Raw genomic sequence first — 14,189 nt, 5'->3', positions numbered from 1 at the left:
GCAGAACTAAATAGAGAAGGTACCATCTTCTATAAGAGTGTACAGCTGCTGGCGTATGCCGCTGATATTGATATCATTGGCCTCAACACCCGCGCCGTTAGTTCTGCTTTCTCCAGACTGGTCAAGGAAGCAACACAAATGGGTCTGGCAGTGAACGAGGGCAAGACGAAATATCTCCTGTCATCAAACAAACAGTCGTCGCACTCGCGACTTGGCACTCACGTCACTGTTGACAGTTGAAGTTGTAGATAATTTCGTCTATCTTGGAACCAGCGTAAACACCACCAACAACGCAGGATAACTCTTGCTAACAGGTGCTACTTCGGACTGAGTAGGCAATTGAGAAGCAAAGGCCTCTCTCGACAAAGAAAAACCAAACTCTATAAGCCACTGATAATTCCTGTCCTGCTATATTTATTTATTTAGTTAAGTCTATGAACATTAGTTCTTATAGACTAATGGAAAATTAGGATGCTAAATAGAATTTTAAAATAATACAATTAAAAGTACATAAGTAATTAACTTAAACTAAAAGACAGAATTTAGAGTATTAATGAAGGATACCCTAGAGTGAGAAAAATCAAGAAGAACTTTTTCGGAAATCGAGTTAAACTCTCGCACAGCACGCTTGAGAGGAGCATATTCAGCAAAGTTAGTACTTTCCTTTATATAATAAAATGGCGAATAGATCTGAGACAACGTTAGGGAGCATTGAAGTTAATTTCCCTAATAAATAAGGACAGTCAATACCTCCATCAATAACATTAAAAACAAATGAAAGGCAGAGAACGGACCGACGATTTTCCAGTAGTTAAGATGTAAAAGCAATAAACGGGAAGTATACGATGGTATTGGGTCAACAAACTTTAGGGAGCGGAGAGCAAATTTAAGAAAAATGGTTGTCAAAGATTACCCCAAGATCTTTGATTTCCGTAACATATTTTAGGATGCAATTAGAAATGTTGTAACTTGAGGATAAGATGTTGCGGCCCCTACCATAAGAGATCTGAGAGCATTTATCTGGATTCAGAAAAAGCTTCGATTCCAGGCACCAATCATAAAAAGTATCAATATCAAGTTGGAGTTTGGATATAGCTTGTGGATTTTTGATTGTTACAAAAATTTTTATGTCATCTACATATAACAGAAAGTTAGCGAAAGAGAAGCAACAGGAAATGTCATTGATWAACAGCACAAAGAGAAGTGGACCCAAGACGCTTCCTTGTGGTACTCCTGAAGACGCAATGAATGTGTCAGACGACACTCCATTGACGCTGACAGCGCATCGTCTATTGTGCGGATATGATTTAATCCACTGCAAGAAGACCGAATGGAACCCTAAAGAAGAGAGCTTTTTAATTAGAATATTGTGTGAAACTTTATCAAAGGCTTTAGAGAAATCGGTGTAGACACAATCCACCTGAAATCCAGCGGAGAATGTAGACATACAATAATCGCTAAAAACCGCTAAGTTTGAGACAGTGGAGCGCCCAGGGACAAACCCGTGCTGATTGACATTAGTTATAGATTTTACTGCAAAAAAATAATTTATTTTTAACAGAATACTCAAAAATTTTCGAAACAGTAGAAAGTTTGGAGATAGGCCTGTAGTTGGAGACTACATCTTTTCTACCACCTTTCAGAATAGGGGTAATGCATGTCAATTTCCAGTCAGCAATAAACTTCCCAGAGGAGAGAGACTTATTGCAGATAAGCATGAGAGGATATGCCAAATCAGTACAATTTTTTATAAGTACAGGTGCAAGCCCATCCAAATTCAATTTGGGAGAAGACTTAATATCGTAAATAGCCTTGGCAATATCGACCTGTGAAAGACACAGTGTCCCAAAATTTATGGATGGAAAGTTATTAGCCGAATGAGTGGAACTAATACCAGGATCGTCGTGAACATAATTCGATTGGAAAAATTCAGCAAACAGGTTGGAGATGTCGCCAGGTGTGCACGCGGAATTATTAAAGCAGAGGGAATAGCCGAACACGCTCTTCTAGATTTTACAAAGTTCCAAAAGAGCTTAGGGTTCCACTTGATTGAAGACTCTGTACTATTAATAAACCTTTTATAGAGAATATATGGTGCAGAGTCTTGTACGATGTCAACAACGAATGAGTCGACGTTGCGAGTTTTCGAGAGAAAAGTTCTGCGAAAGATTTATGGTTCTTTGCGCGTTGGCCACGGCGAATATCGCATTCGATGGAACGATGAGCTGTATGAGATATACGACGACATTGACATAGTTTAGCGGCTACACTGGCTAGGTCATGTTGTTCGAATGGGCGAAAATACTCCAGCTCTGAAAGTATTCGACGCAGTACACGAAGGGGGAAGCAAAGGAAGAGAAAGACCTCCACTCCATTAAAAAGACCAGGTGGAGAAGGACCTGACTACGTTCGGAATATCCAATTGGCGCCACGTATCGAAAAGAAGAAGCGACTGAGGTGTTGTTGTTAACTCGGCTATAATCGCGTAAGCGGTGTCTGCGCCAATTAAGAATAAGAAGAAGTAAACAGAAGTAAATTATATTGTATTATCTAATTATAAATATGTCAGTCTATTACATATCGACAACATGTTGCATGTCTCTTTAATTTTGAAATGAGTTAGCCTATAACTGGATGCGTTTTGTTTTGAGTTTTTAATAAATTAATTGGTTCAAAGATCAATTTTCAAACGAATTTATTAGAAATAAGGTAACAGAAGTACGACACAAAAATTTTGCTCCGAGCTTAAAAGTTTTCATCAAGTACCTTCCAATATGAGGAATTTTTTCGCTAAAACTGTTGTACGGAAAGTAATAGGACTGATTTTCTTCCGCCGCGACTGTACTTCTGAGCGTGCGGGAACCTACTGAGTTTGGTAGCGGGCGTTCCTAGTTAACAAACAAGCGGCTGGTTAGTTGTCTCTGAGCACCTGGAGAGTCAGGACAAACCTTTTAGCATGACGTGTTTCTGTGAGTTGTGGAAGCAGAAAATGCAGCGTTCGTTAGGGCGCGATTAAATTCTGCCACAGAGACGTTTGATATTATGTGATAAAGTAGGCTTGCTTACATGTTACACTACCTAGAAGTGGTATGTTTTGGTGGCACCACGCCTTTTTGGAGTACCGGTAAGCGGTCGCTGATGAAGACCGTGCTGGGAGAGCTGCGAGTTTTCAATAAATAACATGTCAATAACTTATTTCTAAAAACAAAAAAATCGATATCTCAGAAATTTCCGCTATAAAGTCTTGCCAAATATGCGCAGCACTTGAAAATTTCGGATGATAAATTAGATAATATTCGTTGGTTACTTTGTTTGAGTGAAACCACAAAAACATTCGATAGAGAGGTGTATATATAAAACAATTTAGGTAGTATAGTGACTCAACTAACGCTACAGTGTGTGCAGCAGACACCGAATGGAGTGTTTCCCTTTGTTTACATTCACTATTTTCAGGCTCTTTAATTTTGCACAACAAGCTCAAAGGTATTATAAATCCATACATACTTAAACAGTTAAGTCAGTGCACATCCAAATTAAAATTACACCCATGAGTCATATTTACATATTCCTAAAATTTTCCAAGATGCCTCTCAACAAACTTTAAAATTTTGCTTAYATACGTCCTCACATACATATCTTATTCTTTCAAATATTCGTAGCTTTAAAATTATTTCACACAAGATCATCTAACGTAAGCTCCTTGGCAAATGTCATTCAATAAAGATGCGGCAAGGAAGTATAAATTTGCCAATAAACACCAGAAACCCTTTCATGATAGTCGTAAAGTTTTATATTGGCTTAATTTCCACATTTCGCCGCGTTTGGTAAGCAAAGGTTTCACAAGTATTTTTATAGCGCACACATAAACTTTGGAACTTTTTAATTAAACAAAGCTTTGACCTGAAAGCCTCGTACATAGGTAATGGCCGAACGTCTACTACCAAGCGCGCTTTGTATACATATCTACAGACAAAAAATAGTACGCAAAATTTGTATTCACATTTGTGCTCAAAGATGAACAATTGGATGAGTACCTCTTAACTTTTTTATGATTTCAAAATTTAAGTTAAAAACAAGAAAAAAAGTTAAGTTCGGGTGTACCGAAGCTAATATACCCTTCACAGGAAGCTATATGCTATAGTAATCCGATCTGAACAATTTGTTCGGAGATTATATAATATAACTAAAGTTAGTTTAGTTTCGATGGCTGATCTAGAGATCACACTTGGATGTAGTTGTTTGTAAAGCCCTAAAAACAGATCAGCGATCAGGCCAATAAAAAATTTGCTCAGGTGTTTAGGTATTTAATTTCTCTTCTAATTAGCTCATTGGAATATCAGAGTGTGAGTTTCCAAGTGGTTATGCCCTTGATCACGAAAGCGCGTAGTGCAATCAACAATGAAGTGTTGAGATGTTTTTAACTCACTGTGTAGAGATTGTGCAGACTGCGTCAGGTAAGGCCCTATAGAATGGATGCCGCTAGAATCCTAAAACTGTTGAGATCGATCTTGGGCTAAAGAATCTTGTGACTGCAGCTGAACCAATGATAGTCCAGCCCTGAATAAGGTCTCGTGAAGTCCAGCTATCCAGTAGTCTCACGCACGAGACGACGGGAGCCCCAACCCGTCCCCATTTTATCGATAGCGGGTTCACTGTTGCCTGACACGCACATTAATCATATAACAAAGTGACTCGGGTAGTGAGAGAAAAGTTTATTCTATGTAATATGTAGAACACCTCCAGCGATTCAATTATTTACAATATGCCTGCTTTGACAATGAGTGGTACATCGTTCCTTAAATTGGCGTTAGCAACCAAGATTCATAAAAAGAACGTAAAATAACTGAGCTTTTATTACTTTCAGCCTAAGCTCGTTACAAAAAGTACATTTACGAAAGCTCGCCTAACCTAATCACACGAACCCATCCAAAGATCTTCCATCTAAATAAATTCTTTGAAAATAGCAATAACGGTAAGACAAAATATTAGATGTCTGTGTACGCTACAGTAAAACAACATATGTTTTATTCAACAGCAGATAATTCTAAACTCTAGTTACTTTGTGAAACCAGAGTGCGCGTTGTGCGTCAATTTTTTCTAAAGAATGATTACTCGGTGGTCAATAATAAATAGTTAAGTCCTTGAGTGTCAAAGTAGTTGGAAGCATCTGAAAGAATAAAAACGAAAAATGCATAAAACGACGAAGAAATAAATAAACATGAAGCACTAGGTTACATATCAATTTCTCGCTTTGTTATGTGCATTTGTAGTCATAAGATGGCAAATTAGAGATAAAATTCGTAACATTAAAATATTTTATTTGTGTGTCGGAAAAATTAAGTTTAAATGCGATGATTGCTGATGCTAACAGTAGATAACCGAAAAAGCACTTCAAGCCGGTCATCTGCTACATCCCCCCGGTAACAATGCAGCTAATGCTTAGAAACCAGACAGCAACCCACCTAGATATTATTTCTCGTTTTTTCTTTCACAAAAATTTTTTCTATTTACACATTTTTTTACCCTCTTCGCTCATACAACAGTTTGCTTAAAACCTTTTTATATACTTTAGTTAACTGTCGCTTGGGTTTCAAGTATTAGCAGCAGCGCACACACAATGTCGCAGACACTTTGCCTGGGCTCTTTGGAAAATCGACCTTACCAACAGCCCACTTTCGCCGCGTTCTTTATGATCTTAACAGATATGTAGGCGCTGCCATTGCTGCTTTTATTCCAGAAAGACCTTTTAGAAAGCCCGAGCAAACAGTTTGCCGGAATTGGCATGTGTTTGCCTTTGCTCCACAACGTCGTTGCTTTGCTTACATGTTTGTTGGATTGGAAAAATGCCCGGATGAGTGTTTGTTAACGGCAATGGTGTGAGATGACAGGGTTTGGTGCCAACAAATTGATATAGGGAGTCTTTTTTAGACATGCGTTTTTTCAAGAAGTAAAAATTGCATATAATTAAATATTATGGCCGAGAAAGAGCTATATTATAAAGATAAGGATTACATTTTAAAAATAAAAAACGCATTCGGATTTTCTTTGATACTTTGCTCCACAAAGACTCAAATAATACTTTCTTAGGAGGAAGAATTTATTGTAAATAACATATAACAATCGTATAGCACGACCCATCATTGTTCGTAGTTTAACCGAATATGACTGGTAATCATTCTAGCCCATGACCTGAATAAAAAATAATAATTACTTTTTTTTAAGTGGCTTGAATGTTACTCTTCTTCTTCTCATTTTTCATCTAAGAGATTCTAGCAAGTTCTATAATTGTAAATTCGAAGTATCTTTGCGAAGTAAAATTTCATTCAATTCAACAAACCAATCAAAACGAAGCTGTTGTTAAAAACGCTTTACTTTAAAATATCCCACAAAATACATCGTACCATTAAAAACAAAGTAATTTTGTTCGCTCAGAGTAATAACTTGAAAGATAACGCTCTTCAGAATTCAAGAGTAAAATAAAAAAATCTTAAGTTCAAGTTAACTTTAAATGAAACATGGGTATTTCGGGCCGAATCTCAAAATTTGTTGTAACATATTTAATCTGTTAAGGTTCTCCGTGTTCTGTTCTGAACCATTTTTAAAAGATAAATAAATAAGGAGTGTGTCTATAGTAGATAGAAGACGGAAAATATATTTATGTAATTTAATAATAATTTAGTATAAAAATCTTTATTTTGAACACAATTTAAAAAACTTTCTAGTAATTATAAATGTGTGTATCGATATTATTTATCATTTATGTATTCCAAATTGAAAATGAATGATTAACGTTCCGCAAAATCCATCGCCTCATAATCCGCGCTGTTTTGAAGGAATTGCGCAACATAAACGTAGAGTATGAATGATTAGATTACTCTAGATTCTGCTAGAATTGGACGGATTGGACTTCATGTACATATTGGGTAGTCAAAAAATTATTTTCGTATTTTTTCAATAAATGTCATTACCAATCACAATGTGTCATACCATACAGTGTTGGAAGGTGAAATTTTAAGCTTTATTTAACAAAAAAAAAAAAATCGGAGAAGTTTAAAAACAAGTTACAGCTATTTAAAATGAGTGAAAATAATTCTGGCGCATTTAGTTATTGATTTATAGCGCTTTTAGTAGTTTGGAGAGAGAGCGGGTTTTCATTCGATTTCAGCCGTTTTCACACTACAAGTACTAGTTCTTGCAATATTCGTGTTGGAATGGGTTAGGATATGTGGACACTAAACATAATAGCGGGCTGGGCTATGCCATCTTTTTCAAAAATTTTTATCCGCAGGTGCTTGATATTGCAATCTCCTGTGCCAAATATGTGTTTTATGTCTTCATTTAGTCCTTAGTTTATAGTCGCAGTGGTCCGATTACGCCAATTACCAAGTTTCATCTTGATATGTTAATTTTTATTCAAGACAGACAGACAGTCAACCAGATTTTAACTTTTCTCGCCACCCTAATCATTTATATATTATATGGATATATATAACTCTATATCTATCTCGTTTAGTTTTAGGTGATACCGCTACGTGAATAAAACTGTAAAACTCTGTACCAACTGGTTGTAAGTTAAAATTTGATTAGAACTACGAAAATTATTGTTCGACTACTCATATTATGCTTAATTTTATGACTACGAGTACTATAAGTCACTTGACATGTCGCTCATTAAAAAATATACTCAACGAAGTAGCTTCGATGGTTTGAGTATTAGAATAGCGGAGGCATGACATGAAAAATTATATTGATACTGATTTTGATCGCTAGCATGGATATGACTATTTTCGGTGATAATTTCTTTCTCTGTTTTGGTGTCAATTTTGTTAATGTAGTAAAGTAATGACGTTATACAATCCTCTACTTTATAAATATGGACTTTACGAAATTCATTTTCCATAAATTCATCTAGATATCAAAAAAAGCAATTCTGATTAAAGAAACTCCTTTTTGTTAATCTCAGTGTTTGTGAGCAGTACTAACTATTTTACCTATATATTGCATGAAATCTTATTCAGATATATGACTTATTGCTACAATCTTATTGACCGTCGTATCTAAATGGGTGGGTTTTCCCGCTCCACCAATACAATAATTTTTAGACTCCTTTATGACCTTCTTTTTATCTGCTTTGTTTCAAGCAAAGGGGTTTGGAGATTACATTGACATCAACGATGATACTGCTGATGAAGACGGTGCTGCTTATGATAGCACTATTGAGTCAGGGAATCAGATACAAAAAGCAAGGAAATACAGCAGGAGTGGCCAGTGTTACAGTGCTGATATTAATGGCAAAGTTGCACAGCCCATTGAGTTTGAGTTTTTTACACTTATGTTGATACTAAGCAGACAATAATTTCCTAGAGTGAGAGGTTAGGTGCGGATGACGCTCACAGTTTCAGTTATGTGTTTGTGATTTTACTTTATTGATACTGCCACTGGGGAAGTAGTAATACTGTTGTAAGAAACTTTTACATTCCGATATGTTTGGAGTGTACATTTAAAAGTCTATGAAATTGTTTAGTTAGGTAGAAGTTCGATTCTGAACTTAACCCTTTGTATGGAAATTCTTATCCTTAAATTTTTTATACAAAACAATGCTAATTAGACCAGCATAGGCTTGCACACTCCTTAACAATTCCAGAGTACTAAATGCAGATAGGGAAAAATTGTGGCAGATATAAGATTGGACTCACAAATATGCATAACATAGAGTCTATATTTTCCGTCCGGTGAACCAAACAAACATATGGTTTCGCCAAAACTACTAGTATTATTAAAGCAAACTTGATGTGTGTTATACAAGTACAATGTTTTAAGTAAAAAACATGTGGTATTACACTCAGCCTGCAAAAATGCGCATGAAGTAAGATCGATTATCCAATGATTTAAGTTGTTATACCGTTGGGACCTTCGTATTTGTATATGCAAACTAGGGCAAGTTCATTTTAAATTTAGTAGTTTTTAGATTTTGAATTGTCTATAATATATTTACTGTATATTAAGATTCGTTAATAAGAATTACACTGCAATAAATTAAGTTTAAGATGCAAAAAAGGAAGAAATCGAGCCGTACTAGTAATGTAATTTAATGTCCAACGACTTAGTTTTTAGATGCCCAAGTTATCTTGCAATATTCATGAGATTATTCTACGATTTTTTTTTTTTTTTTTTTTTTTTTTTTTGAGGTAAGTTAGCCATTCAGAGAACAATTGAATTGCCAACAGCAAGCGATTTTAACCCATTAAAACAACTTTACATTACCTTTGGGATTTCTTATAGGGGCTCCTAATATTCCTACTGCATACTCTGTATAAACAACCCTAATATTTCCTGTATAACATCTGACACGGGTTGCAAATCATGGGATTTCATTCACAAATGTAATTTGAAGCTGGCTTATGAAGCAGAAACTAAACTAAAAAGTTTCGAACATTACAAGTTCGACAGATATTACACATGTATATAATAAAATCACGAAATCCAATAAGGACTATCTTCTCGCCAGTCAGGAAACGATGTAGCCACTAGTTACAGTACAGAATGTTGGATGGAAATCGGATGTCTTGGGCTTCTTGACGGTTAGCGTTTCTAAACTTAGCACACCTCAGAAAGCATCTTAATAAACCGAAAGAGACCTTGTGTTGGGAACTCTTTCTTATGCACTGAAAGCAGCAAAACAACCATATTTCCGGGTAGCTAATTTTATAAGATGTACATAGATAAAGCTGCAGTACACGAGAAGTGCTACAGATAATGTAGGGATGAAGCTAAACTAATTCTTATCGATAAAGATATAAGTGCATTCCTTTATTCTAATTACAGCACAGAAGAATTCTAATTACACACCTAACAGATGTTCATAAATGAAAACACACCGCATTAGGATAGAAGCAAACCCAAGACACACCTTATGGAGAAGCTCTAGTACGAACAACAGATGTGAGTTTCTTTTCCAATAAATACTAAATATATATACTAGGGTCGATAAACCTACATTCATTTTCGTAAGATCTGACCGATTTTCAGGGTGTGAGGAAGTCCAAGATCATCAAAGGATCTACGAAGAAAGATAGCTTGATAGTTGGTTATTGGAGGGTCTCCGAGAATCCAACATTCGCGAGAAATTAATGACAGCTAAGCTGAGCAAGATGCTGCTCAAAGATTATTGCTTTTCAAAAGTCAGAGGGCATTGCTTACTCTCTCTCACGTGAGATTTTAATGAACACGTATTTCTCTGGTAGTCAGCAATCCTCGACAATGCGTGTTCAACAAAACAAATTTGCAAACAGAGTAAAGCAGTCTGGTCTCATAGTCAACAACAAGAAAAGATAATACGCTATTAAAAGCTTCTTACCATTTAAATTGGAGGGTCTAGTTGGAATTACTCTCATAATGCTGCAGAACATATGGTTTTAAGACTTGAAGGATCTATAAGGCCAGTATTCGCCTATCATATATACTTAGAAGGAGAAAAAGAGTCAAAGTGATGTTTATTTTGAAACCAGACAGAAGAACATACGATAGCGCTCTTAGACACATAAGCCCACTCGATAAAATCATGGTTGGAGTCGATGTTTATTTTACCGTCTACGATTGCCCGACAATGAAGAAGTTCGAATAGCAATTATTCGTCTGAAGAAGCAAGTAAGCAGCGAGGTCGATGGATTACCGGCCGATATAGTCAAATACGACGGCAAAGAAATTAAAAAGTCTTTGCATCAGATTCTGATTGGAACATAAGTTTGCTTTGCCCAATCTAGAAAAGGGGTACCCGACAATCTGCGCAAATTACAGTGGGATAATCCTTCTTATACTCGCGCCGTTAGTTCTGATTTCTCCAGACTGGACGAGGAAGCAACACAAATGGGTCTGGCAATGAACGAGGGCAAGACGAAATATCTCCTGTCATCAAACAAACAGTCGTCGCATTAGGGACTTGACTCACATGTTATTTTAGACAGTTGCTACTTTGGGCTGAGTAGGCAATTAACAGGTAAAGTCCTCTCTTCACGAACAAAGGCAAAACTTTAAAAGTACCTCATCATTTCCATCCTGCTATTTTGTGCTGGGCATGGACAATTACATCATCTGATCGATCTTATGAGAGTGGGAGTGACAAAGGCTTTACGGAAGATTTATGGTCTTTTGCGCATTGATAACGACGAATACCGAAGTCCAAATTATGCGCTTAATAAGCTCCTGTTACAACTGCTCATCGCTATTCGCATACGGAAATGTTTTTCTCTAAAAATTAAGGATATTAATGGCTGGAACAGGAAGAGTTTTGGACATAGCAAAATTCTGAATCAGCACGAAAATAATCCAATTAAATTAGACCATATCCTCCCAAGGTTGGAACTCAGTAATTACTAGAGAATAGTGAGTAGTGTCTAGACGTGGATAGATAAAAGGTTTAATAGGGGAGAAGATTAGTGCCTAATATATACCGACGTACCCAAAATGGACAGCGGGTAGGGTGTCTATCAAACTCACCTAGTATCTTCCAAGCAGAAGTATTGAGCATAGAGAAGACTTGTTCAGTCCTACTGAACAACTACGAGAGGATACAGAAAATGGTAATTTACACAGATAGCGACACTCTACCTTTGTCGTTACCAAAGAGCAACTGCAGCGAGGAAGACTTTAATCTCTTTGCAAAATTAACTCGACTTATCCATCACTTAGGTTTCCGATCACACTAACATTTTCGGCTAATAAATAGCAGACCAGTTGCTAAGTCAGGAGCCTTTATAGACGAATCTTAAGCATAAACAATTAGAATTGAAAGGCGTAGGCACATTTTTATTTTTGGAAACTTCTTAAGAAGTAAATTTTCCGATTGAGTACCACCATAATGTTTTTTTATGTAGCTGCTTACCACAAGTACATAAATTTTAATTATCCACTTCAATGTGAATTGCATTCCTGCTAGTTTTTCTCATTCGTGCATGTGTACAATATGCTCTGTTTGTATGTAAGGATGTACAGTAGGTAGAAAAAATAAGTTATGAAAACAGCCAGCGTTGTTTAAAACGCTCGATACTTTTTCGCTTATTTGAGTATATATATTTTTTTTTTTTTTTTTGTATATGTTCGGAAAGTACCGTTATCAAGGTGCAACAATTGATGATTTTAGTGGCAACCCCTTATCTGGTAAGAAATTTTCATGGCCTTCTGTAGAAATGCTCAGTGACAAAGCGTGGAAAAAGTAAGTTATCAAGTGCAGTAATTAGTGTTTTTCATATTAAAACTTGAAAATAAATTACAAAAAAGCATTAAATGTGCAAGACTTGTTTATTTTATAAATTTTGAAATTGAAGTGATAACTAAAGTTTTCTTTTTTTTTAATTTATTTTTTTTTAAATATTAAGGCGATTTTTTTATGGTAAATTAAAAAAAAAATTTGAAAATGGTGAATTTTAAACAATTAACGAATGAGGAATGCATAACCATAATTAATTTTCATAAAGATAGTAACACGCAGTGTTACATTACTGATTTTTGGCATAAAATGTTGTGGACTGATGAATCGATGATTTGTCTTCGTTATTCCTGGAAGGAAAAGTTACTGCTGCAGTTTTGTTTAAATATTTTAAAGGAGCACGCCATCCCCGATGGTCACCGAATAATTGGACCTTCTGCAACAGGACAACGCGCCCATTCATTCTACAAAAATCACCATAGAAGATGTAAAAAATTAAAATGTGAGTGCTTCGAAAAGGCATCCTCAAAGCCCTGACTTGTCATCATTTGAAAAAGCTTGGGCAATCCTTGATGTAAAACCTGGTTGATTTGAAGATCTGCATCTATAACATTTGGAATAATTTTCCTCAAAATTAGTGTTTGAAGCTTGCCAACTTCATTAAATAACGATTGGGTCAAGAAGCAAGACGTAATTATGGACTTTGTGAATATTAAAAAATTTAATAACTTATTTTTGCTACGTGTAATTTACAGTATGTGTATATGTTTCCTTTTTATAAAAGCAATGAACTTCTCTTTTGTTTTCAAATTACTTTAATTACATACTTTCAAATATGGTCTTAATAAAAAAAAAAAAAAAAATATTTGATTTGAGCACTTTTAAATTTTATTCACTTTGCAGATTTATATTTCACTTTGATAACTTATTTTTCTACCTACTGTAAGTATAGATCTACTTATGGCTTAAAATGCACACATAAACAAAAATAAACATATTTGCTTTTATTCCACTCACCTGAACTGGCTGTAGCGATGACGACCAGAAATGCTATCTCGAGTAATACAATAATATCAGTCGGTCTTGTGCTGGCAAGAGGCAGCTGACGAGACGTTTTACTCCAACGTTTGGTCGCTGCATAATCAACTGAAGGTTTTCGCCATTTATTCATTTTCCGAATCACTTGCTCGTCATCCATTGGATCGGAAGACATACATAAATTTCAATAGCAAATGAACAGCTTTTTTTGGATGCACGGAAGACACGATTTATTAGTTAAAAGGGCGCGTAAAGGCTGCAAATAAATATGAGGAAAAGTAAAGAGTTAATATTTCAGTATGATGTCAAAAAGGTCGCGTTTCATTAAATATATATAAGGAGTTGTGAATAGCGAACCATTTTTTTATTTTTAGATGAGCTAAAAATTTATACAACCAAACACAGACACACCTGCATAATTACACTCCAAACACAGATACATACATGTGTAAATATATCTAAAAGCTTGATTGCGACAAAGTTGAGGGCTATACATTGCGATTAAAGATTCTTCTGAACTAAATGCACACGACATGTCACTCCTCTAATTCACTCAAGCGACTAGAAAACTTCTTTCCTAATGCAAAATGTATATTATATCTGTTATAATTTTTCGTGCCTTTATTAATGCATTAAAAGCAAAATCATGTAAGGCTTATAAAGCCAAAGGTGTCACACGTGTGTTAGGATTGCAAGCACACGTAKGTGCTTTTGTCATTATATCCTTGATGTATGGCATTCATCTAGAAGGTATGTTATCGCAGTACGGAACGGTCTTCCGCAGAAGCAGCAGGATACTCAGATCCCCCATACTCACCGCCACTCCAAAGCAGATAAACAAAAGTGGTGAAAAGACAGACTCAAGTGAGACTCCGGCCACCCAAGCAGSACCGGCAAAACAAAGAGAAGAGAAGAGCACCCCAGCTGCCACTAAAGACGGAACTCT

General features: G+C 35.8%; 1 protein-coding gene across 3 annotated transcripts in view; it reads right to left on the bottom strand.

The window, feature by feature from the left end:
* The window catches only part of LOC108965398, a 35,064-nt gene extending 21,687 nt beyond the window's left edge, over nt 1-13,377 (bottom strand). For 2 of the 3 annotated variants that reach the window (XR_001993102.1, XM_018927759.1), the window contains exon 1: nt 13,223-13,377. Coding sequence is in view for 1 of the 3 variants with exons in the window: in XM_018927760.1 (XP_018783305.1) it covers nt 5,109-5,167; nt 13,223-13,376 (213 nt within the window). In the remaining 2 variants the exon portion in view is untranslated. Of the gene's footprint in view, nt 1-5,086; nt 5,168-13,222 lie in introns of those variants that run through there. The other variant, XM_018927760.1, reaches the window with a different exon arrangement.
* Between the last annotated feature and the right edge of the window lie 812 nt (nt 13,378-14,189).

Source organism: Bactrocera latifrons, unplaced genomic scaffold, assembly GCF_001853355.1.
Source record: "Bactrocera latifrons isolate USDA-ARS-PBARC rearing strain unplaced genomic scaffold, ASM185335v1 scaffold_14, whole genome shotgun sequence".
In the NCBI taxonomy this organism is placed as follows: domain Eukaryota; kingdom Metazoa; phylum Arthropoda; class Insecta; order Diptera; family Tephritidae; genus Bactrocera; species Bactrocera latifrons.
The sequence above is the reverse complement of the archived record's forward strand: the minus strand, read 5'-3'. Positions and strand labels throughout refer to the sequence as shown.